Below are 27,625 nucleotides of genomic sequence, written 5' to 3' on the forward strand. Positions count from 1 at the left end.
TTCTCGCAGCACTGCAGTCCCGTCGTGACAAACCAAAATCATCAAATTAATCAAGGTATGTCTATGTACCCGATAACATGCTCGGAAAGCTCGAGCAGACAATAATAACAACGCGACGGCATCGGCAGTGACTGACTCGCCCTGGCTTAGCTAAAATGGGATTTTTGAAAAACATTGAGAGGGTTGAATTTCCAAAAATCCTGTAACAGCCAAAACACCAATTTTCATGGATTGAAACAATCATATCTCTGGATATAACGGAGGGAAAAATGAGGGACTTTTATAGAAATTTTCATCCCCTATTTAACCGCCTTAGGGGAGAAATGTCTTAATATCCTTTCTTAGTGAATGACTATGTTATAGAAGAAACCGACTTCTAGCCATTCTAGCCCGTTTTTTCTTTGTGCTTTGATAGATCAGACATTCAGTCAGGCTCATTTTCCATCCAAAAAAAAAACAGATTTTCAGCCCAATATCTTGCAAACCTACTACCAATATTTCGCGATACATTTTCAAAGAACACGGTCTTAATGAGTGTAACGTAGGGGCAGCCTGATGGATGACCCCGTGGCCGACAGCGCGCTCGTTATCGACGAATACAGACCTATTAAGCTGTTACCTACACTTCCCTACCGTAATCTAGCTTGCAAGAGCTACGTTTTGCAGGTTTATACGGCCATATCAGATCTATTTTAAGCGCCTGTCAGTGTGTAATAATATTATTACTTGAAGGAAAAATAATACTAGGTGTAAAACTAGCTTATGCCCGCGACTTCGTCCGCGTGGACTACACAAATTCCGTACCCCTATTTTATCCCCTTATGGGTTGAATTTTCAAAAACCTTTTCTTAGCGGATGCCTACGGCATAATATCTATCTATCTGCATGATCCCTGATGCAAATTGGAATGTAAAATTTCAGCACACAAAAATGCCAGTCTCCACGTTCTATCGACCGCAAAAGTGTCGGCAACAAAAGACCGACACCACTTGACGTCGGAGCTGTCGCGGGTGCGCCCACAAACACTGGCCGACATGATTTATGGGAAGGCCCTCCAAATGGCCGACAAATTGTCGGCGAGCGCGGCGTAGGGAGTTTAAGGACCATTTGGCGGCCACGGCGCCCTTGATGAAAAGGCGAGTGGAATGGCAGTAAATGGTTATATTATGCTACAGTTCTTGCAATTCACGAAGGCTAGTGAACTTTACTTGTGGTAACGTCGTTTACATGGTCATTGCGTAAGTGTGCGTGCGTGTCGGACCAATCAGTCGCGAGCAAGCGCTGTCAAACGCACACATTTACTGTACCTTATGTATACCGATACGACTTAAACACAAGCATGAGTCAGTGGCCTTCGTGAAATGCAAGAACTATACTGTAGATCAACGCTAACTTTTTACTGTAGGGTTAATCATCATGATCAACCCATCGCCGGCTCACTACTAAGTATGGGTCTCTTCTCAGTAAGAGAAGGCCACCACGCTAGCCAAGTGCGGATTGGCAGACTTCACACACCTTTAAGAAAATCATAGAAAACTCTCAGGTATGCAGATTTCCTAACAATGTTTTCCTTCACCGTTAAAGCAAGTGTTTTTTTTACTTACTTTTGGGTTACTGTACAATATAATAGATGTCGCTAGATCTACGATGCAAACACGACACGACAGACAGAGTAAATCGCTTGGCGGCACGGCTTTGCCGGTAGGGTGGTAACTAGCCACGGCCAAACCACCAGACCAGACCAGAAATTCAGAAATTATAAAATTTCGAACCCCTGCCTGGAATCGAACCCGGGACCTCCCACTAATAAGACCACAGCGCTTACCACTGCGCCAGGGAGGTCGTCACATGTACTTTGACTTAGCAGATTTATGCCAGCGATATAACAGTCTCGTTTCAACAGTGTCTTAAGTCTTAGCAAAGTCAAAGTGGGCTCCATAGATCTTAACCTGAATTCTTTACTTCGAGTAAAATTATTGGCCCAAAAAATTGTCCAGAAAAAAGAGGCAAGATGGTTAGAAATAGGGCACCGGCGAGAAGATAACGGGCTTGTTAATCTCCATACACTTTTGATTTATATTGCACCCTAAATTTATAATCCTCGTGGTATATTTATCTAATACGGAAGTTTAGATAGGTTGGCCCACAGAATTCAGAATAACTATAGAAGCGTTCAAAGTTCAGTCCCGGACACGCATTTCTAACTTTTCGGAGTTATGGAGTTAGTTATAGTATAAGGAGGACGCATAAAATAAATTCTAAAGAGTCAAGAAGGCGCCCCGGGAAAACGCCAAGAGTAAGTACCGAACGGGCGTCTTCCTGCGATTCGGCCCATATAACCGAGAGGTTGGTGGCGCCATGGGAGGTGGAGGGTTGTCAAATAAATATCACTTGCTTTACGGTGAAGGAAACATCGTGAGGAAACCAGCATGCTTGAGAGTTCCCCATAATTGTCTCAACCGTGTGCTAAATCTGCCAATCGTCAACAGCCCCCCAATTGTGTAAGAATAACGATTTCATCGTTATCGTAATCGTCAACAAATTCTGCCCTTTGATTGGCTGTGAAAAAATGTCGCGAATCCACCAATCAATGGGCAGAATAAAGTCGATAAAATAATAAAATAAAATTAATGAATATAAGTACTTTCGACTTATAAATACTATCTGTCCCGGCTTACTCACGTGTGTAGTCGACGTTCACTCACGGTAGTTTAAACGCTAAAATACTTTCGACTTAATTTTGAATGAGTGAGTTGCTTAAAATCGGCGACACCTGTACCGGTATTTTAATACCGATATTACATTTCTATTACCTTATTTAGTATTCTTTGGGATGACCCTAATTTCACCCTGCGGCTCTAAATCCATCCCCTTGCGCGTATCCTCCAAAATTGTTTGAATTATCTTCACTTTTCCAAAATTTTGGCCAAACAGCCTCTTAATGTTTCCGTGTTTATGATTGTAACCAGACAACCCAACTTGATTGGTGCCAACCAAGTTGAGCTCTCGGGTGGAGTTTTCAATAATTTCAGTACAGTACGCGGCAGACAGTAATGTAGATCAACCTTTAGCAGCAGATAGCAGATTTGTAAAGCGTTGTATCTGTCGTTAAGACCGACAAAATGTCATATAGGTATGAGTGACAGAGACAACGCTCTACAAAGCCGAAATGTTATTCTAAAGGCCGATGTACATTACTTTCTGCCGCGTATTGTAAGTAAATATTCGGTCATGTGTGCCGTATGCCACATGACTTATGGGCAAAATCTGCTTCTTTCTGGACTCCCCAGAACCATCAACGCCAGCGTGATAGGCCGAGGCGACGTTGGCGTGATGAATTAGATAAGATTACGGTTACGTGGCCTGAAGAGGCACGGAATCGGGATCGGAGAGAGGCCTTTGCCCAGACGTGGGACAATGCAGGCTGATTTAGATTAGATTAGAAATATCCAGCTATTGACCTTAGTTGGAGTTGAAAGAAAGAAAAACGTAATTTTTTAAAGTCACCAGTTGTATAAGTTCTGCAAATTGCTAATACGCCTGGCCGCCATTTTAGTGACGTCAGAGCTAGACTGAAGTTTGGAGCTGATGGTATATTTTACTTAAATATAGGTCTAATGATTCGATGTTAATGAGACATGGTTCCAGCGCAATAGCAATTTGTGAGACTTATACCACAACACCTACCTCAGAGTTTGGTTATCCCGGCACCTGAGCATAATATGTCGGCACCAACTAAATTGGTTGGTTCGTCTATTAAACATATAATATTTACACCGTTCCGGCGATGAAGTTATAACTTTATTTCCGGGAAAAGATTTCACATTTTCCATTATAAAATTGAAAAAGTTTTTTTTTGATACGAAGTTACCTCATTTTCCGAATCTTTAACTTCCGGAGTAACGACAAATATGAAGATGTTAATTTGGAATTACATGGTAACTAGCTGATGCCTGCGACATCGTCCGCGTGGAATTTGGTTTTTTAAAAATCCCGTGGGAACTCTTTGATTTTCCGGGATAAAATATATTCCGGGATAGCCTATATCACTCTCCAGGTATTTATCTATACCCATGCAAAAAATCACGTGAATCCGTTGCACCAAACTAAAAAACAAACACACTTTCGCATTTATAATAATAAGTACTGAAGACTGATTTGCATTAATAACAATTACAAACCAGCAGGGGACAATAAATTAATCTTGATCATATGAAATTAACTAGATAATGCTCGCGACTTTGTCCGCGTGGATTTAGGTTTTATAAAATCCCGCTTGAACTCTTTGATTTTCCGGGATTAAAAGTTAGCCTATGTCCCTCCCCGGGATGCAAGATGTATTTGTACCAAATTTCATCGAAATTGGTTAAACAGGTAAGCCGTGAAAAGCTAACAGACAGACAGACACACTTTCGTATTTATAATATTAAGTATTGATTATTATCATTATCATGATCAACCCATCGCGGGCCGTTCCAACACGGGTTTCCTCTTAGAATGAGAAGTTTTTAGGGCCATAAAACTCAAAATGAGCGTGGATTTGACCTGCAACGCGAATACTTTAATTTTACATGGCATAATATTGTAATGCCACCACAATTGTAATTTTTGATGTGTATTTAAAATTATTTAGAAATTTCCTTCAAGTGTAGGTGAAACACTATAAAAATTATAAAATATAGTAAAAAGCAAGTATGTCATTTCTCGTTCAAAGAGCTGCATTGTAATATGGGCCTTTGAAAGTAGTTTCGATAACTGCAAAAAGATGTCGCTACTAGATGGCAGAAACAGTCGCTTCAGTAGGTACTGAGTGAGCATACACATTACAAATTTCGTCACTGGCAGTAAGCGGGCTGTAGCTTAGTGGTTAGAGCGTCGGGCGCGATCCCAGGAGACGCGGGTTCGATTCCTGCCGGTTCGCAATTTTTGATGTGTACTTAAAATTATTTAGAAATTTCCTTCAAGTGTAGGTGAAACACTATAAAAATTATAAAATATAATATTGTATATCAAATCTTTGAAAAGATCAACCGCCGAGTTTCTTGCTGGTTCTTCTCGGTATGAAAGGCATTCCGAACCAGTGGTAGATGCATCTTCTTCTTCTTCTTCGTATCACTCTTGGCAGAGCGGTCGTGGTCATCACGAAGCAACGTCTTTGAGGGCAGATGTTATATGCCTCACGAGCATTCACCACTTCCCGTGCTGGCCCACAGCCTGGTACACTCGTGCAAAGGACGACAGCAGACTAATTAATTTGGTCGGTCCATCGCATGGGTGACCTTCCTCGCCCTCTGACGATTCAAAAATACTTGTAAAAGTTTAATTGAATTAAAAATATTTTTTTTAATTAAATTTATTTATCAGTCAGTCACCTTTTACTTTCATATTTATTTAGATTTCACCAAACAATAAGAACGATACAGAAGTAGGTACTACCCGAGGGCACACAAGTAATAAATGTAATGTAATGAAAAGCAAATTGTAATAAAGAACAGAAAACTAGCTCAATTTAACAATTCAAACAGTAAGACCGCGCTCGGAACAAGACCCCGGCCTGCGGCAGATCAAATAATAAGGGTGCGGCCAGACTGGCGACTAGTTGCAAGACTAAATGGTACTTTTTTCTAGTGAAATGCCTTTTAAAATAATTACGATCTTACCGCATTCCATTCCATTGCATTGCATTCCATTCCATTGCATTATTCTATTCTATTCTTATCTATTCTATTCTATTCTCATGGCACGACAAACTAAAACAATCAAGCGCAGGACCACCCTCCCCATCTCTCCCGAGAACAGGCAAATAAATATAGAAAGAAAAGACATGAAAATAGTTAAAACAAAAGGTCCCTAATGGTACTGATTCTGAGCACAACCTAATTTTAGAGTATTCGCATCCTCTTCTTACTAATGTAATATGAAAAGGACAGACGCAGTTTGACAGTTTTAAATTTTATTTTTAGATGTTAAAACCCGTGATTTTAGCGCACAGTCGCGAGCCTACTGTTTGTAGCGTGCACTAAAATTTAGATTCTTTAAAACTAAAGTTCATATTCTGTCCCTCTTTAGCATTGTTAAAAAGAAAAGGATGCAGATACTCTAAATTTAGTTTAGAGAAAGACAACGGAATCGTTGCCATTGTGCTCTTAACCTAAGGCAGTACTCGAGGAAAACCCCTGAGGCCTGGGGGTAGATGAAATTATGAGTCTTGAGCAAAAAGCGGACGAAATACTAAGCGGAGAACTAGCACAAGGGTTTCCAACGTTTTTGAGGTTAAAACTTTTGGAAACGTAGTTTACGCAATTAAGCTTTTGCAAAAGGTGAGCTTTTACGCCACAGAACTCTTATATCTAAATATATAAAAAGAAAAGGTGACTGACTGACTGACTGACTGACTGACTGACTGATCTATCAACGCACAGCTTAAACTACTGGATTGATCGGGCTGAAATTTGGCATGCAGATAGCTATTATGACGTAGGCGTCCGCTAAGAAAGGATTTTTGAAAATTCAACCCCTAAGGGGGTGAAATGGGGGTTTGAAATTTGTGTAGTCCACGCGGACGAAGTCGCGAGCATAAGCTAGTCTAAGTAATATATTAAAGGAAAAGGTGACTGACTGATCTATCAACGCATAGCGCAAACTACTAGACGGATTGGGCTGGGCATGCAGATAGCTATTATGACGTAGGTATCCGCTAAAAAAGGATTTTGAAAATTCAACCCCTAAGGGGGTGAAATAGGGGTTTGAAATTTGTGTAGTCCACGCGGCCGAAGTCGCGAGCATAAGCTAGTTACATATAGAAGTAGAAAGCTCAGTCATTCCGCGGGGGATGGAGAGAGCTATGCTTGGAGTGTGTCAACACACTACGTGATCAAATCAGAAATGACAAGATCCGTAGGAGAACCAGAGTAACCGACATAGCTCAGCGGGTTGCGAAGCTGAAGTGGGCAGACAAGTTCGAAAAACTGCTAAACGTTTGGGTTCCAAGGTGCTAGAATGGCAACCTCGCACCGAAAAGCGTAACGTTCAGATCTTCGAACGTACCCTTCACTAGGTAGATAGACAGACGACATCAAGCGAGTTGCAGGGAGCCGCTATTTTCAAAGCTGTAAAGTCTGTAAATTTGGGTATTTGACTACATAAAAAAAAACTCAGTGATTATTAAATAGAGGGTCTTCCAAAATACGTAAAATCCACGTCATTTGTTAATCAATACTTATAATATTTTAAATAAGTGTAATAAACATTTTAAATTATCGATTAAACTAAAAAAGTACGTCATTATGATGTGACGTCACAATATATTATTTCATAGAATATCGTATACTAAGTGCGCGTTTCGACGTTTGATAAAAGTTACTGATTTGACTAGTTGTCAAATACCGTATTCGTACTTGGCCAGGGTATACTATGACCTAAACGCTTTTCATTCTGAGATGGGACTCGTTCTCTACTAACAGTAAAGCTGCTAAAAAGTCGTGCCTCTTCTCAGTGGAATTTAGAATTTTTTAGAACATTAGAAACACTAGTTGCCTGTCCTACGAAAAAAATAAAGAAATGATTTTTTTGAATTTTATAGTCAGTTTTCATACCGGATTTTTATCCGAACAGCCCAGCACTACAGCAAAGTGCGGAGGAAAAAAAAAAGTGTGTCAAAAACGTAATATCGCTGGGAAAAACGAGTCTTTTACCCGAGAGGTTTCAGCCCTTCAGCCCCGTCGGTACAACGCTTAGAGCAAAAACTGGGTGTAATTAATTAAAACTTTTCACCGGATCCTAACCACTGAGTTAATATTAAATAGTCTGAGGAAGATAGACGCCAACGGACTCGGCTTGAAGACTACATACAAACGTAATACGCCTATTATTATTTTACTAGCTTATGCCCGCGACTTCCTCCGCGTGAAGATAATACCTATCATAATAGGAATCAATGCTATGCAAACAAACTGCCTCTTTACCTCTCGACTGGAACTGACGCTCGATTTGAATGTCAAAGGAAATCCGCGATGACGCGAAACTGGGTCAAAGTGGAGGAAAACCAGAGAGTTGACGTTACTAGAGACTGTGATGTCCTGTAAAACCTGCCTGGTTCATAAAGGAACCAAGGTGCAAGTTATTCAGTAAACTAACTGATGCACGCGGCTTCGTCCGCGTGGAATTAGGTTTATTAAAAATCCCGTGGGAAGTCTTTGATTTTCCGGGATAAAAAGTAGCCTATGTCACTCTCCAGGTCTTTATGTATGCAAAAAATTGCACCTTTGCGACGTGATTGAAGGACAAACCAACAAACAAACACACTTTCACATTTATAATAAGGGTACTTATTAGCGCTGGAATTGCTTGTATAGTTAATCTAAATACAGTACATGCATGTAATATCAACCTGCCTTGTTCTTTCACCCCTTTCTTCTTTTTCTCATTTGTCGATAAAGAAAGAAAGAAAAAACGTATCATAACATTATAACATGTAAAAAGCGTGCTTCATGTTTTAATATTTTTGAGTACAATATTAATATTATAACATACAAACTGTGGAACCAACTCCCATCGGCGGTGTTCCCACTAGATTATAACATGGGGTTATTCAAGGGGCGGACCAACAAATTCCTAAAAAGCCGGCAACGCATCGGCGGCTCCTCTGGTGCTGCAAATGTTCATGGGCGGCGGTAATCACTTAACATCAGGTGACCCGCCTGCTCGCTTGCTCGCTATATCTATTAAAAAAAAAAAAAACATTATTTAATCAAGATGTGACACTAATTTAAAGTGGATGGTAATAATAAGTGAAACTTGCGTAAAAACATACGTAAGACACACTGGATTAAGTTTAATTTAAAAATCGGTGGCATAAAACATTTCTCTCAGTTATAACAAACATAAATTTTATGTAATTATCGTTTACATAAAATTAATGTTTGTTAGTGCCCAGCTGACATCTTTGTAATCACGCTTTTTTGACGGCTGCAGCATAAATGCAAGGTTTGCTCCTCTTCATCTATTACACTCAATGGCCAGCACGAACAAAATGCTTGCAGTCCAATGAAATATTGACGCTGTTTCAGAGAAAGTCCATTTGGAAGATTAGGGTTGTCGACAATAGAGATCGGTTCGCGGTCGGATCGGTTTAATCTCATAAAGGGTCGGTTATTTCACGCATATGTTTTCTTGCTTTGATGTGGAGGGGTGGCTACCCCTGAAGTATTCGGAAAAGAAGGTGAGAGTGAAATGTGAATGGATTCTGGTTGAGCTGTTTTGCATGTTTTCAGGAAATTATTCGTAAAATTGCGCTAAATTGGGTATTTGACTACATCAAAAATAAATTCTTTCTCAGTGATTATTAAATAGAGCGTCTTCCAAAATACGTAAAATCCACGTCCTTTGTTGGTTTTAAGTGTAATAACCATTTTAAATTATCGATTAAAATAAAAAAGCACGTCAAATGATTGTGACGTCACACACCGGTATTTCATAGAATAATATCGCATACTAAGCGCGCGTTTTGACGTTTGATAAAAAGTTACTGATTTAACTAGTTGACAAATACCGTATTCATACTTTATTTCAGGTAGTAGAAATTGAGCCATTAACAATATATTAATCGGTGGTAACCTAGTGGTTAAGACGTCGTCCTATTTAGAAATCCAGGTCCAGGGTTCGATCTCGACCCCGGACCACTAACTTTTCGGAATTTATGTGCATTTTAAGCAATTAAACATCACTTGCTTTAACGGTGAAGGAAAACATTGTAAGGAAACTTGCATGAATGAGAGTTCTCTTCTCAAAGGTGTGTCAATGCGCACTTGGCCAGCGTGGTGGACTATGGTCAAAACCCTAAGTAAGTAAGGTAAGGTAAGTAAAAGAAAACATCGTGAAGATACCTGCATCACACGATGTGCCTGCATGCCCGAGAGTAGATACTCAATGTCCTCAAATGTGTGTGACGTCTTTTAACCTGCACTTAGCCAGCGTGCAGTGGCGTGCACAGGGTTTGAAGCCAGGGTAGGCATTAGTTAGGGGAACCTGTTTACTGGCAGGTCATAATGTAAAATTTGCATTGAGCTATTACAACTGGGGTAAGCAGTGCATTTATGCTTTTATGACCTGCACGCCACTGCCAGCGTGGTAGTTTATGGCTAAACCAATCTGTTCCTGATAGGATAGCGTGCTCAAAAATGAGCCCCCGACCTCCCGAATTGTAACCGGACGTCTTAGCCACTAGGCTATCACGGCTCAAGAAGGATACTATCCATACCTCAACAGCTTGATATCCCAAAGCGCCAGCACTTCAGGGGGTCGGGAGGCGCAGAGGGCCAGCCTGGGTCCACACGCGTGCAGCCTCACCGGGTCAGCCTTTATGTTGGTGGCACTTGGTGCGGATATGATGACTGCTGCGAACTTTTTACTGCTGCCTAGGTTGTGTTGATCGAACCCCCAACCCTCGAATACTCTCCATCTCTCCATCTCCATCTGGCCCCAACAATCTCTCGGTTATATGAGTCTTCTTTTTCTTCTTCTCGAGTCGACGGTCACCTCAAATACGGGCAGCCCAAAAAGCCGCAACCGCGACAGCTCGGTCGGTAGCCTCATGTAGCTCCTCGTTCGTGCAGGTTGTCGGGCACGCAGGGCACCCAGTCATGTGCGCAATGGTCTGTCTCGGGTGACCGCAGATGCACTCCGTATCATGTCCAGAGATGAAACCCCACCTCGCTAAGTTTACCCTAGACTTCCCCACCCCTGCTCTATGAGTCAAATCGCGGGAGTACTTCCCGGTACTTGCTCTTGGTGTTTAACCTCCCGAACAGAGGTGGACGTCTCAACCACTAGGCTATACAGTTCAAGAAGAACAATATCCATACCTCAACAGCTTGATGTCCCAAAGCGCCAGCACTTCAGGGGGTCGGGAGGCGCAGAGGGCCAGCCTGGGTCCACACGCGTGGAGCCTCACTGGGCCAGCCTTTATGTTGGTGGCACTTGGCGCGGATATGATGACTGCTGCGAACTCTTTACTGCTGCCTAGGTTGTGTTGATCGAACCCCCAACCCTCGAATACTCTCCATCTCCCATGGCCCCACCAATCTCTCGGTTATATGAGTCTTCTTTTTCTTCTTCTCGAGTCGACGGTCACCTCAAATACGGGCAGCCCAAAAAGCCGCAACCGCGATAGCTCGGTCGGTAGCCTCATGTAGCTCCTCGTTCGTGCAGGTTGTCGGGCACGCAGGGCACCCAGTCATGTGCGCAATGGTCTGTCTCGGGTGACCGCAGATGCACTCCGTATCATGTCCAGAGATGAAACCCCACCTCGCTAAGTTTACCCTAGACTTCTCCACCCCTGCTCTATGAGTCAAATCGCGGGAGAACTTCCCGGTACTTGCTCTTGGTGTTTAACCCCCCGAACAGAGGTGGACGTCTCGACCACTAGGCTATACAGTTCAAGAAGAACAATATCCATACCTCAACAGCTTGATGTCCCAAAGCGCCAGCACTTCAGGGGGTCGGGAGGCGCAGAGGGCCAGCCTGGGTCCACACGCGTGCAGCCTCACCGGGCCAGCCTTTATGTTGGTGGCACTTGGCGCGGATATGATGACTGCTGCGAACTCTTTACTGCTGCCTAGGTTGTGTTGATCGAACCCCCAACCCTCGAATACTCTCCATCTCCCATGGCCCCACCAATCTCTCGGTTATATGAGTCTTCTTTTTCTTCTTCTCGAGTCGACGGTCACCTCAAATACGGGCAGCCCAAAAAGCCGCAACCGCGACAGCTCGGTCGGTAGCCTCATGTAGCTCCTCGTTCGTGCAGGTTGTCGGGCACGCAGGGCACCCAGTCATGTGCGCAATGGTCTGTCTCGGGTGACCGCAGATGCACTCCGTATCATGTCCAGAGATGAAACCCCACCTCGCTAAGTTTACCCTAGACTTCCCCACCCCTGCTCTATGAGTCAAATCGCGGGAGAACTTCCCGGTACTTGCTCTTGGTGTTTAACCTCCCGAACAGAGGTGGACGTCTCAACCACTAGGCTATACAGTTCAAGAAGAACAATATCCATACCTCAACAGCTTGATGTCCCAAAGCGCCAGCACTTCAGGGGGTCGGGAGGCGCAGAGGGCCAGCCTGGGTCCACACGCGTGCAGCCTCACTGGGCCAGCCTTTATGTTGGTGGCACTTGGCGCGGATATGATGACTGCTGCGAACTCTTTACTGCTGCCCAGGTTGTGTTGCACCTGGAAACATGGCAGTCAATTACTCTGTTTCTGATTCCTGGTTGTGATTAATTGGAACTGAGGATTATGGAATTACTAGAGGATGCCCGCGACTTCATACGCGTGGATTTAGTTTTTTTATAATCCCGTGCGAACTCTTTGGTTTTCCGGGATAAAAAGTAGCCTATGGCCTTCCCCGGAATGCAAGCTATCCAAATACCAAATTTAGTCAAAATCGGTTGAACGGATGAGCCGTGAAAGGCTAGCAGACAGACAGACAGACAGACAGAGATCGCATTTATAATAAGGGTACGTACTCATAGTTAAAGAGGAAGTCATACCTTAACTCGCCACTGTATCAAGATTTCCCTGGTGTCAAATGCAAGCACCGGCACCACGTCTTCGCAGAGGATTGCCAGGGTATTGGACTCCTTGTCCAGGGTGAAACCAGACTCGAAGCCGAGGTACTGCTGCAGGGAGAGTGAGGCTTTGGTTTGACCGTTCTTCTGCCGTTCCTTCATATCTTTGTAGAGCTGGAGGTGCACGCAATCTGGGGACAAATGATTGTATTAGTGTTTGTACTTTTTCGTAATAGTTTTTAAGGTTATAACTTATAAGTCCCGCAAATTGCTATTGCTAAACCATGTCTCATTAACATCGAAATGACGTCATTTTGACGTCAGCCGAAATAAAAATATACCATCAGCTCGAAATTTCAGTCTAGTGCTGACGTCACTAAAATGGCGGTCACGCGCATCCGCAATTTGCGGGACTTATACTGACTTCTTGGGGTTTCGTACCCGAAGGGTGCCAACGGGACCCTATTACTAAGCCTCCACTGTCCACCCGTCTGTCCGTCTGACAGCGGACTGTATCTCGTGAACCGTAAAAGGTAGAAAGTTGAAATTTTCAGAGAATATGTATTTCTATTGCCGCTATAACAACAACTAAGTACCTATTTAATAAAAATTTCGAAAACGGTCGAATGAAAATAAAAACTATTATTTCCTATACGATGGTACGAAACCCTTCGTGAGCGAGTTCGATTCGTACTTCACCGATTTTTTTAGTAGTTGTTCAATTCATCCCCCTCGGGAAAGGCAAAGGTCGTAGACCATACAGCCTGGTAAGTCATAGATCATTTTTCTTGATTTTATTTTTAATTCGTTGACAAGTTAGCCCTTCACTGCGATCTTACCTGGTAGTAAGAGATGATACGGTCTCAGATGGATGGACTAACTTGAAAGTGGTGTGGCAGTTTTATTTTTAAAAATCTGGCTTTTATAGCAGTGAGCAAAATGTATACAAATGGTATGCATACAGATTTCTTTATTATTATACCTACTCAATCATTATCAAAATAATTTCTAGACAAAGGGAACTTGAAACGGAAGTGACGTCATAAGCTTTTCTCGCGATAAGAACGAATTTTTTTTGTCCCTTTTCTGTACATAATAAATGACAGATTTACACATAATATTTAACGACTAAAATTGGAAGAAGAATAAAGACTGAAATAATAAAGACCTAATGTTGCTCGAGTATATTACAAAGTTGTATGCACAATGCCATTTACATACAATTTAAATTCAAACAAAGCTAACAGAGAATCACAAAGCACCAAGTAGAAATTACATTCGAAATTCAAACACGCTGATTAGACCCGACGAGAGCCGAGCATAGACGAGTCACGTCGCGCCAATTAGAAAACAGTTCGGAATTAACTTGAAAATGGAACGCTCGATTTTGATGTAGTGGATGTCATGTCACCCTTGTTAACTCTATTAAGCAAACTTGAATCTTTACCACTGACTGTTAAAGTTCAAATTTTCTTGACTTAATAAAGATAATAGATAGAAAACAGAATGTCTCTTAAAATAATGTTATTGGAAAATATACTTTCTGTGTAAGGAATAAGGTGCACATTAGAGTATTGGTAGCGAATTGTAATTAGTAAAAGTGGAGTCATGTATTTACCATCGGTTCATATCTGGATATTTTCGGGAATAGATTATTGTGTGTATTTATTTGACGGTTGATATTACTGTTTTGTTTTTCTTTTTAGTAATGTATAGTACGCGACAGGTCGAGATGGCAATCGGGGTAGGGGCGCCCGGCGCGGGGGCTATTTTACTGACCAATGATTTAATATTTAAAGATCTTCATCGTCGTTTCAATTTATCACCGGCCCACTGCTAAAAACGGCAGCGCCTTCTCTTTTGAGACTGAGAAGGGTTCAGGCCACAGTCCGCCACGCTGGCCAGTTGCTGATTGGCAAACTTCTTTGAGACTATTATGGAAAACGCTCAGGTATGCTTGTTTCTTTAAGATGTTTTCTAGTTAACTCCAAAAAGTTAGAGGTGCGTGCCCGGGATCGAACCCCTGAACTATCGAATAGGAGGTGAACGTCTTAACCACCAGGCTATCACTGTTTTCATTTAAAACATCTTTACCTAACTAAAAACTTTTGTTTGTTATCTAAACAAGCCCCCATACTACTAATTAGGGTGCTTTAATTAAGTTATTTACTTAATTAGTAAGATGCCTTGTCTAAAGACATTTGACGATTCCGAAGAGCTCGTTAAGTCTTAAGGCGCACTTAATAAGGCGTACTTAAATTTGCCTTGTTTTGAATTTCCATTAAGTAGATAAGTTTGTTTACTTAGAAGTTCGTGATAAGAAGGCATAAAGTTTTAAGTTTTAGCTGTTAACAACTCGCAATTCGCAACTCGGTCCTTAGACCGAGCGCAATAGCAATTTGCGGGACTTATACTTCTACTTCTACTTAGACTTATAGTCCTGCAAATTTCTATTGCGCTGGAACCATGTCTCATTAACATTTTGACGTCAGCCGAAATAAAAATATACCATCAGCTCGAAACTTCAGTCTAGTGCTGACGTCACTAAAATGGCGGCCACCCGCATTAGCAATTTGTGGGACTTATGCTTATCCGATTAAGGATTTTGTTTGTTTGTATGTACGTTTCTTGATAACTCCTTTACTCCGCTCATTAGATTTTAAGTGGGAAAGTTGGCTTATTAGACTTTGTCGTCATAATGGTACGACGTCCACGGCTGGACAAAGGTCTTCCGCAAGGATCTCACAAGACACAGTTTTGTGCCTCTGACAAACCAACAAACAAATACACATTTAAATCTTTAAATATATAAAAGGAAAAGGTGACTGACTGATCTATCAACGCACAGCTCAAACTACTGGACGGATCGGGCTAAAATTTGGCATGCAGATAGCTATTAAGACGTAGGCACCTGCTACGAAAAGATTTTTGAAAATTCAACCCTTACGGGGGTAAAATAGGGATTCAAAATTTGTGTAGTCCACGCGAACGAAGTCGCAGGCATAAGGTAGTTTATAATAGAGCCTCAATAGCTCAACGGGTAAAGGAGTGGACTGAAAACCGAAAGGTTGACGGTTCAAACCCCGCCCGTTGCACTATTGTCGTACCTACTCCTAGCACAAGCTTGACGCTTAGTTGGAGAGGAAAGGGGAATATTTCTTTAAAAATAATAATAATAATAGGTATGGGTAGTGATTGCATATCAAAAACACGTGCTAAACTAAATCGAAGGGGGTTCCGAACTTCCCAAATATGAATGTTTTATGAGTCACGCTCCTATGAACATAAAGCATCGACCTTTCCTTTCCTTTCCTTTTCATAAAACACAATCTATACCTGTGTCAATTCTCCCAAATGTAGCCGACTTTGCACCCGTGCGAGGACGTATTGCTTATTAGGGTTCCGTACCTCAAAAGGAAAAACGGAACCCTTATGGGATCACTTTGTTGTCTGTCCGTCTGTCTGTCAAGAAACCTACAGGGTACTTCCCTTTGACCTAGAATCATGAAATTTGGAAGGTAGGTACATCTTATAGCTGACATTTGGGGAAAAATCTGAAAACCGTGAATTTTAGGGTTAGATCACACAAAAAATATTAAATTGTGGTCATGAACTAATAATTAGTATTTTCAACTTTCGAAGTGAGATCTTCACCTGTACATTCTAAAACAGATTTTTATTTATTTTTATGCATCATAGTTTTTGAATTATCGTGCAAAATGTCGAAAAATACAACTGTAGTACGGAACCCTCATTGCGCGAGCCTGACTCGCACTTGGCCGGTTTTTTATTGTAAATGTATGGCCGAAAAATTCACCAAATAACGTCTGGAAATGCTAAAAATGACTTAGTTCATTATTAAGAATTTAACAGGAGAGCTATTTAAATAATTATTTATGACTAACAAAAGAATAATAGTTAAGGAAAGAAAGAATCAGGTAAATTCTAAGCGAACTATCATTTTGTGGGAAACACTGTGCGTCGCTTACTATGGGCCTCATAAGAAAGCTCAGAGTCACTCAGCGGGCGATGGAGAGAGCTATGCTTGGAGTTTCTCTACGTGATCAAATCATAAATGAGGAGATCCGTAGGAGAACTAGAGTAACCGACATAGCTCAACGGGTTGCGAAGCTGAAGTGGCAATGGGCAGGGCACATAGTTCGTACAACCGATATACGTTGGGGTCCCAAGGTGCTGGAATGGCGACTTCGCACCGGAAGAGGCAGCGTTGGAAGACCCCCACTAGGTGGACGGACGACATCAGACGAGTCGCAGGGAGCCGCTGGATTGAAGTAGCGCAAGACCGTGGCGTGTGGAGGTCCCTATAAGAGACCTATGTCCAGCAGTGGACGTCTAAATAAATGATTGATTGAAAATAAAAATATGGATCCAAAAATTGAGCTTTGGTTTAACCACAGCGTTTTGCAGGGGAAGATTTGGCTTGTGTGTTTACGGAATAGACATCGTCAAGAAATCTGTAAAGGACAAATTATATATTCCTCGGGGCTCGTTAAACATGCGAATAAGTAATAGGTTTCCAAGAAACGGGTGCGGTGGTACCTACCTTTCCGATACTTCGATAATATTGTTAAAGTAGTGACCATCCTCGGCTTCGCTTGGCGAAAATATTTAAATCCTCTTTATTCCTTACTCGATGTTGCCTGGCCGTGGATATAATAATAATCATAATAATTCATTTATTTAATCGGCCAACAATGGATCCATTCAGTGACGATAAGAATTGCTTGAAAATAAAAATATGGAACAAAAAATTGTGCTTTAGTTTAACCGCAGCGTTTTTCAAAGGAAGTTAGGCTTGTGTGTTTACGGAATAGACGTCGTCAAGAAATCTGTAAAGGACAAATTGTATATTCCTCGGGGCTCGTTACACATGCGAATAAGTAATGGGCTCCAAAGAAACGGGTGCGGTACCTTTCCGATACTTCGATAATATTCTTAAACTAGTGACCACCCGCGTCTTCGCCTGGCGAAAATTTTTAAATCCTCTTTATCTTATTACTAGCTAATAGTCTATGTAGCTAACACAATACGTGTGTTTTTAAGATTTTTAGGTTGATCTCCTTTTGAGATTCAGAACTATTATTGCATATTTTCGGTGTTTAGGTCATGAACGGGATAATTAAGTGTATGATAGGAATCACGCTCTAATAAATTATTTATCTATCTATATATATAAAAGGAAAAGGTGACTGACTGACTGACTGACTGACTGACTGATCTATCAACGCACAGCTCAAACTACTGGACGGATCGGGCTGAAATTTGGCATGCAGAATGCAGAATGCAGATAGCTATTATGACGTAGGCATCCGCTAAGAAAGGATTTTTAAAAATTCAACTCCTAAGGGGGTGAAATAGGGTTTTGAAATTTTGTAGTCCACGCGGACGAAGTCGCGAGCATAAGCTAGTCTAAATATATAAAAGGAAAAGGTGACTGACTGACTGACTGACTGACTGACTGACTGACTGACTGACTGATCTATCAACGTACAGCTCAAACTACTGAACGGATCGGGCTGAAATTTGGCATGCAGATAGCTATTATCACGTAGGCATCCGCTAAGAAAGGATTTTTGAAAATTCAACCCCTAAGGGGGTGAAATAGGTGTTTGAAATTTCTGTAGTCCACGCGGACGAAGTCGCGGGCATAAGCTAGTTAAATATATTGCTATTACTTTTTTTAAAAATTAAACTCTCGGATAACTTCTACGCGTTGAACCAGTGTTCCTCGCGTAGGATTTGGGAGGACATTCCAATAATTCGTTAAAATATGTTTCAATAATGCCTGCTTTCTGAGTGACGCTAAATTATGATTATTACATGCATATTACATATCTGCACAAAATTTTAGTTTTGTAGGTCTAAGGCAAGGTCGCAAAATTGAGCCGATCAAATCTTAGTCTTCCAATACGACTCAAAAACAAATCCAATCCATCAGCCTGTTTGCGTCCACTGCTGGATATAGGCCTTTCCACGAGCGCGCCACCAAACACGGTCCTCCGCCTTCCTCATCCACCCGCTCCCCACCACCTCCTTCAGGTCTACGGTCCAGCGGGCTGGGGCTCGTCCCACACTGCGCTTACCGGTACGCGGTCTCCACTCCGGAACACGTCTGCCCCATCGGCCGTCGGTTCTGCGACAGACATGACCTGCCCATTGCCACTTCAGCTTGCTAATCCTTTGAGCTATGTCGGTCGCTTTTGTTCTTCTGCGAATTTCCTCGTTCCGGATTTTATCCCTGAGAGTGATACCCAACATAGCTCGCTCCATAGCGCGCTGAGCGACTTTTAGTTTGTTGACGCGGCCAACTGTCAGTGTCCACGTTTTCTCTCCATACGTCATCGCAGGTAGGACAAAAACGAATGGTGAAAATAAAAATAATAAAAACTTCGAAATAAGATAGTTTCGATGGCTGCTTAAACTGTCATATTATTTCGTCCATTTGCCAAGAAATATCTGCCAATTTGTCTCATCTCAAGGTCCTAGCAGACTCACGTCCGCAAGTTCGTCGGTACGTGAGGATTTTGCGAATTGCCCCCAAATCATTCCGCCGTGGTAACTGCCAACTTTACCAAGTTCGCCAAAGGACGCCTCTCCGACCGCGAAATTCGGGACGAACTTCCCAAAGTTTGTGTAGTTAATATTCATGCTGTTGCTGTCGTTTTAGGTTTAGGAACTGCGGTTAAGGATTAATATTAATTTCGTTTTCATATTTATGTAACGTAAATATTAAATGGAAAGCTGTGATAACCTAGTGGTTATAACGTCCGCCTTCTAATCAGAGGTCAGGGGTTCGATCCCGGGCACGCATCTCTAACTTTTCGGAGTTATGTGCGTTTTAATTAATTAAATATCACTTGCTTTGACGGTAAAGGAAAACATCGCGAGGAAACCTGCTGGATTGTGTGTCGTTACATCCCTATTGAAAACCCACAGAAAATCAACAATCCAGCCCACAAATTCAAATTCAAATTCAAATTCAAATACAAATTTCTTTATTGCGAATATGGGTAAACAGTGCAGATATTACAAAACAAAAAGGTACAGCCAAATTCTGCCTATTAGCATGCAATATGTTATGACTTATGATATACCGAACAACGTGTACATAGTTTTGATAAAATTAGTCAAATTAAATACTTAGTCACAAAAAAATACAAATTTAAATGATAATGTTACAAATGTCAAAAATTAAAATAAAACTAAAATTTCTCTACAAGGTAATCATTAATCGAATAATATGTCTTTTCTAACAATAGTTTTTTCAATTTTATCTTAAATAAAGGAAGTTCTCGTGTCTCAATTATATGTTTGGGCAAGTGATTATACAAGAGTGGCCCAGTGGCAAAAAAACTTTTGGAGAAATGAGCGGTTCTACTAGGAGGGTGCCGCAGTTTAAGCACATGCCTTTTACTATTGAAGTTTTCATATAAACACGTTTTCACAGTGGATGAAAAATATGGTCCAGTGTGTAAAGGTCTTTATACAAGCAGTCGGAACTTGGAAGGTCGTTACATAAATAAAACACATCCTCTAACAAAAACACTCGAATAAATCCCTGCAAAGGCAAATACCTCCGCACTTTAGCATCTCTTAAGAGAAAATCCTCGACTAAAAGCCGTCTATGTAACTACTCGTATTTTTTATATAAAAGAAAAACTAAGCGTTTGTGAATAAACTATGAGGCAACCTTCTTTAAGATGTATATATAGTACAATACTCATACACCTAAGTTTCAGAAATTCCTTCACACGAACCCAATCCCTATGCAAGAGTTTATTAACGTGATAATCCTGTGCACATTTTGTGTTACAATAAAGTAGTAGCCGTTATCTGAGAGTTCCTTAGGGACGAAGTATCGTTTTTTCCTCAAGGTCCGTTAAATACATAAGTTATAGGCCCAGTGGCCATATTAGGGGACGTTTTACGGTAAACTACTGTACTTAGCTTTTTTCTATTTTTTTGGGAAAATATTTTTGCCGTACAGCTTTTCGTCTTTTTGTGCCATTTTTTCGCTAACTTAATACTTTTAGATAACATTTTTCGTGGTGGGGTGGACCATTGCCTAGCTCGCATCACTACCTATATTGTAAATGCGATGTTTTTTTTTATCATTCATAGCGTCGCAACGGAGTAACAGATCGACGTGATTTTTTGCAGGGTTATAATTAAAGAAGTGGAGAGTGATGTACGCTACTTTTAATCCCGGGACAATTAACAGTTCCAACAGGAAGGTATGCCATTTTTCACGCCTTTGTCTTTCAATCGGGCGGTGGTAGCTAGCCACGGCCGAAGAGAAATAAACTGTTACAAAGTACTTTCATATCGTCAAGTCAATTTACCACCATTAAATTTTCAATTTTAATTAAGTCATGTACACCATAGATAAATTGCAGCATCGAGAATAATTAAGTTAACGTAATTTTTAGTGCACAGGGTTTATTAGACATGCAAAGCTGCAGGGCGCTTGGGTATGGAGTCTCGTAACTCGGACTTAGGCTAGAGTCTAGCCTAGACATAGACTAATTTACTTGGCCCCGAGAGTATCCTAGACAGTAGACACAAGCTACTTGTTTGCACTACACAACATTTTACTAGTCTTTCCCGCGACTTAGTCCCCGCGGATTTTGGTTTTTAAAGATCTTTCTAAAATGAAAGTTCACTTTAAAATAATTAAATTAACCCCCTGGGAGGTTTATACTACTAAATTTATATTATATAACTTATAACTATAATAAAATAACTAAGAATTTACTGTAACGTCTAGTATTTTAAGTTGTATTTAATAATCCCATATTATTGTAAAATTAGTGAAGAAGTAAAGGCTTTTTTTATTTTTTTCATTTAAGGGGTTAAACAGATGGGCCGTGAAAAGCTAGCAGCACATACACAGACAGACATACACACTTTCGCATTTATAATATTAGTATGGATTTTTCCATTAGTTATTTGTCAATATTAGTGTCCATTAGACAGTCAAATAATGTCATGGTTATCTCCTCGGCTGTTAGTTGCGTGCGGTTGATAGAAGTGCGTGCTGCCAGCCAGCCGAATGTGGCGAAACGCACACTGTTAACTACTATATTTTGTATCGTGCCTCGGAGAGCACGTAAAGCCGTCAGTCCTGCGCCTGATCTCTCTCCGGTCATGTCGAATTTCCGTCCCAGCGAGCTATTAGCGAGGTTTTTTAACTCCAGGTCTTCTATCTATATCCATGCAAAAAGCCACGTCAATGCACCGTTGCGACGTGATTGAAGGACAAACCAATAAACCAACAAACAAACACACTTTCGCATTTATAATAAGGGCACTGATAATAAGGGTATACTGATGTATGCATGATAATATTACAAAACCTTTGCAGGTCGTCAAGAAGAAAAGAAATTCTCTTTCCACAGATCACAAAACTCAATCAAATCAACCTGCCGCAGCTTTAACTCAATAAACACGCCATCAGAAAACTCGGCAAAGAAAACACGGGGTGAGAAAATTGTCTAAATTCGACACAAAGCATTCGACGACTGGGCACCGTGGGGTTAAGCCGTAAATTGGCTGGGAACGAGGAAAAAATATTAAATCGCCTCGATAGGGTTGCCACCACACAAAAATACTTTAAATTTAATACTCAATTATTTTTTTATAGACTAGCGCTTGGCTGCAATCAGACCTAGTGGCAAGAGATGATGCAGCCTAAGATGGAGCGCACTTGCCTAGAATATGCCTATTCACACTTGACTTGAAGGTACCCATATTAAAATTGGAGGGGAAAACTGATGCTGGAAGGGCTTTCCATATTCCATGTTGTAGTGACAAGCCTTTGCACGAGTGTATTAGGCTGTCAGCCAGCAGGGAGAAGTGGCGTATACTCGTGAGGCATATAACACCTGCCCTCAAAGACGTTGCTTCGTGATGACCACGACCACTTTGCCAAGAGTGCAACACGAAGAAGAGAAGTGACAAGTGCCAACCCTATCACAAACCAGGTTAGCCGTACGCTGACAAAGCTACTCGGAAATAGGGAATACGTTATTCTATTCCTGCACTCACGTTCCAGTGTAACTATGGCTAGTTTTTGGGTATCACCTCTATCAGTCAGTAATGAGCATTAACTATTGACACAGTTCACGACAGTTAGGGAACTTCTAACAAAACGTAGGCTTCGACGTCAATGGCAAATATTAGTAGGTACATTTGACACAGGTAGCCCTAAATAGCCCTGTTTTGCTTTGATTTTACCTCACCATAGACTAATATATTTTGACATACTATCCTCAAACCGAGAGTTCCCTCACTCTAGTTCACGCTGCTAGATTTTCTAGCTTATTTTTGCCTTTATTAAATTAAAAAAAAACCGGCCAAGTGCGAGTCAGGCTCGCACACTGAGGGTTCCGTACTACAGTCGTATTTTTCGACTTTTGCACGATAATTCAAAAACTGTGATGCATAAAAATAAATAAAAATCTGTTTTAGAATTCACAGGTAAAGCCCTTTCATATGATACCCCACTTGATATAGTTTCTTACTTCGAATATTGAAAATACTAATTATTAGTTCATGACCACAATTTAATTTTTTTTGTGTGATATAACCCTAAATTCACGGTTTTTAGATTTTTTCCCCTAAAGCCAGCTATAAGACCCACCTACCTGCCAAATTTCATGATTCTAGGTCAACGGGAAGTACCCTGTAGGTTTCTTGACAGACAGACAGACAACAAAGTGATCCTATAAGGGTTCCGTTTTTCCTTTTGAGGTACGGAACCCTAAAAATGATCCCCAAATTTCATCATCAACTCAACGACCGCACCGGGTCACTACTGAGAACGGGTCTCCTTTCGGAATGTGATGGGTATGGCTATAGTCCACCACGCTGACCACACACACCTTTGATGACATAACAGAGACTTTCAGACACGCAGGTGTTCTCCTTTACCACCAAAGCAAATTATTATTATTTATTTATTATTTATTTATTATTTATTAATTATTTAATTAGAACGGCCATAAAGCCAATTGGCGTATTTTAATTAGTGTAATTACACTAATTAAAATACGAGTACAAACTAACATAAACATACTTACAAAAATTAACAACTTAAAATTATAAATTTTAAAAAGCAAAATTATAAATTTTCACAAAAGTGCAAGATCTGACCCAAATAATATTTAATTGCTTAAAATGCACACAATTCTGAAAAGTTAGAGATGCGTGACCAGGATTGAATCCGTGACCCTCCGAATAGGAGGCCGACATCATAACCACTAAGCTATTATCGCTTTTAGTCCCTTTGCCGCCCCGAGGAGTCTGCCACGATAGCCTCAAACAAAATGTTCTCATTAAATTCCCACCTGATGCAGTATAAACAAATTGACACATTGCCCACACAGTGATAACAACCAGATAACAGTCATAATGACAGTCGTTATACCAACCAGATGTCACCACCGCTCGTTACTGTCACGGTCATGTCACGGTGCCTCACCCGGCGTGGAAACTCTCCAAGGTTTGTTTACTGAACTATGTGGAGCAATAACTGTTGGTATAGTAGTTTTTATCGATAACAGGTTTGCGTTAGCGTATAGCTGTGATAGCCTAGTGGTTAAGACGTCCGCCTCCTAATCGGATGTCCGGGTTTCGATCTTGGGCATCAGTAGGTACCCTTATTATAAATGCGAAAGTGTGTTTGTTTGTTGGTTTGTCCTTCGATTACGTCGCAACAACGGTGCAACAGATTGACGTGATGTTTTGCATGGGTAAAGATAAAGACTTGGAGAAAATGAAAATGAAAATCTTTTTTATTCGTATAAACTTTTACAAGTGCTTACGAATAGTCGGATGCATCTACCACTGGTTCGGAATGCCTTTCCTGCCGAGAAGAACCAGCAAGAAACTCGGTGACAGAGTGACTCGGCAAGAGAGTGACATAGACTACTTTTTCTCCCGGAAAATCAAAGACCCACAGGAGTTTTAGAAACCTAATTCCACGCGGGTGAAGTCGCGGGCATCAGCAAGTGCATCTATAATTTTTTGTTGATGTATTTTTACTTATAAGCCGACCTTACATTGACGACCTCCCTGGCGCAGTGGTAAGTGCTATGGTCTTACTAGCGGGAGGTCCCGAGTTCGATTCCTGGCAAGAATTTGAAATTTTATAATTTCTAAATCTCTGGTTTGGTCTGGTGGGAGGCTTCCGCCGTGGCTAGTTACCACCCTACCAGCAACCCCTACCGCTAAGCGATTTAGCCTTCCGGTACGATGCCGTGTAGAAACCAAAGAAATTGCCACACCCTTTCCAGGTTAGCCCGCTTTCATCTATCTGCATCATCACTTACCACCAGGTGAGATTGCAGTCAAGGGCTAACTTGTATCTGAATAAAAATAAAAAAAGCTAAGCTTAAAATCCATCAACCACCCTTATTTATACAATCGACTCAAGATGGCTGTTTCGCAATAGAACATGCTACTTTCATTTTAAAAGGGCGCCAAATACAAAATGCGATAGCAAAAGTATTTCTATCTATCTATCTACTTCTACAATCCACTTGTTAAAGTGGATATCAAGTTCGACACGACTGCCGCGTGGGTAGGCGGCAGCACGACTCGACATGGCCTACCACTGACCCACACGTCTCTATGCTGTCAAAACAAACATTTACTTTCATTAGGACATGAGTGTGGCCATGATCTGAGACTTTTAGTTGTAGTCATCGATATAAATGACAAGATATGCCCAAGCGAACAAAATTTTTCACGGTTTTGGAACCAAATAAATCAGCGCCACCTCTTAGATATCTACTAATTAACGACCCGTTTGAAATCCACACATCACCGAGGTGGTATTGGTGCTAAAGCATCACTGAATCGGTGCCATTTTGTTTTCAATAGCTCTGTCCATACGAAGTAATATATAAGTCAATGGCAATAAAGTATTTCTATCTATCTATCTATCTACTTCTACAATCCACTTGTTAAAGTGGATACCAAGTTCGACATGACTGACGGGGCATTAGCGGCTCATGACTGCCGCGTGGGTCGTGGCAGCACGACTCGACATGGCCTACCACTGACCCACATGTCTCTATGCTGTCAAAACAAACATTTACTTTCATTAGGACATGATCTGAGACTTTTAATTGTAGTAGTCACAGAGAATTCTACAAGGTTTTGCATGAAAACAAAATCGTAATATGATTTTTTAAACTTTATTTTAATTTAATTTAATTTAAAACAACTTTATTGTTACTAGAATTACAGAGAGTAAGAATACAGGATACACTTAAAAAACAAAGGGCGACCTTATCACTAAAATTATCTCTTCCAGGCAACCCATACTTAAGAACTTATACCAACCAAAACAATAAAAATAGTAAAATATTTAAGAGATTTCGTGAGTGGGTCCAAGCCAGGTAGCACCTGCAATTGTAAATAACTACATACTTAAATAAATAAAAAATTTATAATAATAAGAAAAGATTAAAAGTAATTGTATATATAATATAATGTTAATAATAAGATAAAATTAAAAACTAAGTAAAATTAAGTATGTGCATGTAAGGAATAATAAAGGCTTTTTTATTTTATTTTTATTTTATTTACCAACCAAAACCTTAACCAAAATTTTAACCAAACAATAATGGTACTTTTTCACTTCACATCCTGAAACTCTCTTGAGTTTATGTGGATATTGCATTGCACATTCCCCTTATAGATACTGAAACTAAGCTACTGAACTAATCATTAATGCCTCAATAGCTCAACCGGTAAAGGAGTGGACTGAAAACCGAAAGGTCGACGGTTCAAACCCCGCCCGTTGCACTATTGTCGTACCTACTCCTAGCACAAGCCTGACGCTTAGTTGGAGAGGAATGGGGAATATTAGTCAATTAACATGGCTAATATTCTTTAAAAAAATAAAAAAATAAAATCTAGATAATAAAAGGTATATATAAATCAAAACAAAAAAAAAATCAATGAAACGAATGAATGAGGGTACCGAACGGACTTGGCCCGACTTATTTGCTACCTAAATAGGCTACGATTTATCTCGTACAATTGAAGATTTCTAAAAATCGAATAATAATAAACAAACCCGAAAATTATCCTACTTCTGTCGAATTTTAGGTTTCTGAAGGTCTCTCTTTTACCGCGTGAGAACTGCACAGGGCAGACATGTTGTTTTTAAAAGAAAAAAGTGGATTCAGTAGTCATAGGTGTCGAGTTATGCAAAGTAAGCAGTGAACTCGGCATAATGAGTGGGGCCGTCAAAACAAGCGTCACTTCAACTTGAACCCATATCGCATTGTATGCTAATCAAGCTTCCAAGGGGTCAAGGTTTTGAGACCAAGTAAATTCAGTGAAAAACTAGCTTATGCTCGCGACTTCGTCCGCGCGGACTACACAACTGTACAAACTTCAACTCAACAACTCTGTACAACTCTACAACTCTGTTTCAACTGTACAAATTTGTTAAAATAGAAAGGATTCTGTACACTTATTGCGCCTTCGTTCCGGACACATCCCACTGAATAAATTTGGTTTCTTAATGAAAAAAGTTCTATCCCCTAATTGTCCCGATTGTGATAGACCGGAGAACGTACACCACTTATTAATGGAATGTGTTCGTAACGAGGCGGAGAGATGGGAGGCATTTACTCGATTTCCTATGCTTCGCCAGATTGGCGGCTGTAATAGCACCCTATCACAACCTCTGTCGGATCAGGCTGGGGCTCTGTTACAGTTGTACAAGAAGGCATTACGTAAGTAAGTAATTAATATATGTGAGGCCTTACGGAGTGGCATATTCCAATAGGAAAAAACTCCTGAAATTAAAGATAATAAAAAAAAAATTCAAACCCCAATCTTAGCCCCCTATGGGTTGAATTGTCAAAAATCTTTTCTTAGCGGATGTCTACGTCATATTAGCTATCTGCATGCCGAACAGCCTGATCCGTCCAGTAGTTTGAGCTGATAGATCAGTCAGTCACACTGGGCCAGCGCAGCGTGGCAGACTATGCCCTAAACTCTTTTCATTCTAAGAAGAG

The 27,625-nt window shown here is 40.8% G+C and overlaps 2 protein-coding genes across 2 annotated transcripts in view; both read right to left on the minus strand.

The window, feature by feature from the left end:
• Window positions 1-27,625, minus strand: part of LOC117991406 (uncharacterized) — a 311,428-nt gene that overhangs the window by 26,546 nt on the left and 257,257 nt on the right. The window lies entirely within an intron of this gene.
• LOC117991391 (serine-rich adhesin for platelets-like) overlaps window positions 1-27,625 on the minus strand; it is a 165,557-nt gene that overhangs the window by 20,321 nt on the left and 117,611 nt on the right. Inside the window, exons 4-5 of the mRNA XM_034978979.2 lie at window positions 12,546-12,754; window positions 12,053-12,225 (exon numbers count right to left, since the gene is read on the minus strand). Coding sequence (XP_034834870.1) covers window positions 12,053-12,225; window positions 12,546-12,754 — 382 coding nt within the window. The remainder of the gene's footprint in view (window positions 1-12,052; window positions 12,226-12,545; window positions 12,755-27,625) is intronic.

Source organism: Maniola hyperantus, chromosome 19 (assembly GCF_902806685.2).
Source record: "Maniola hyperantus chromosome 19, iAphHyp1.2, whole genome shotgun sequence".
NCBI lineage: Eukaryota > Metazoa > Arthropoda > Insecta > Lepidoptera > Nymphalidae > Maniola > Maniola hyperantus.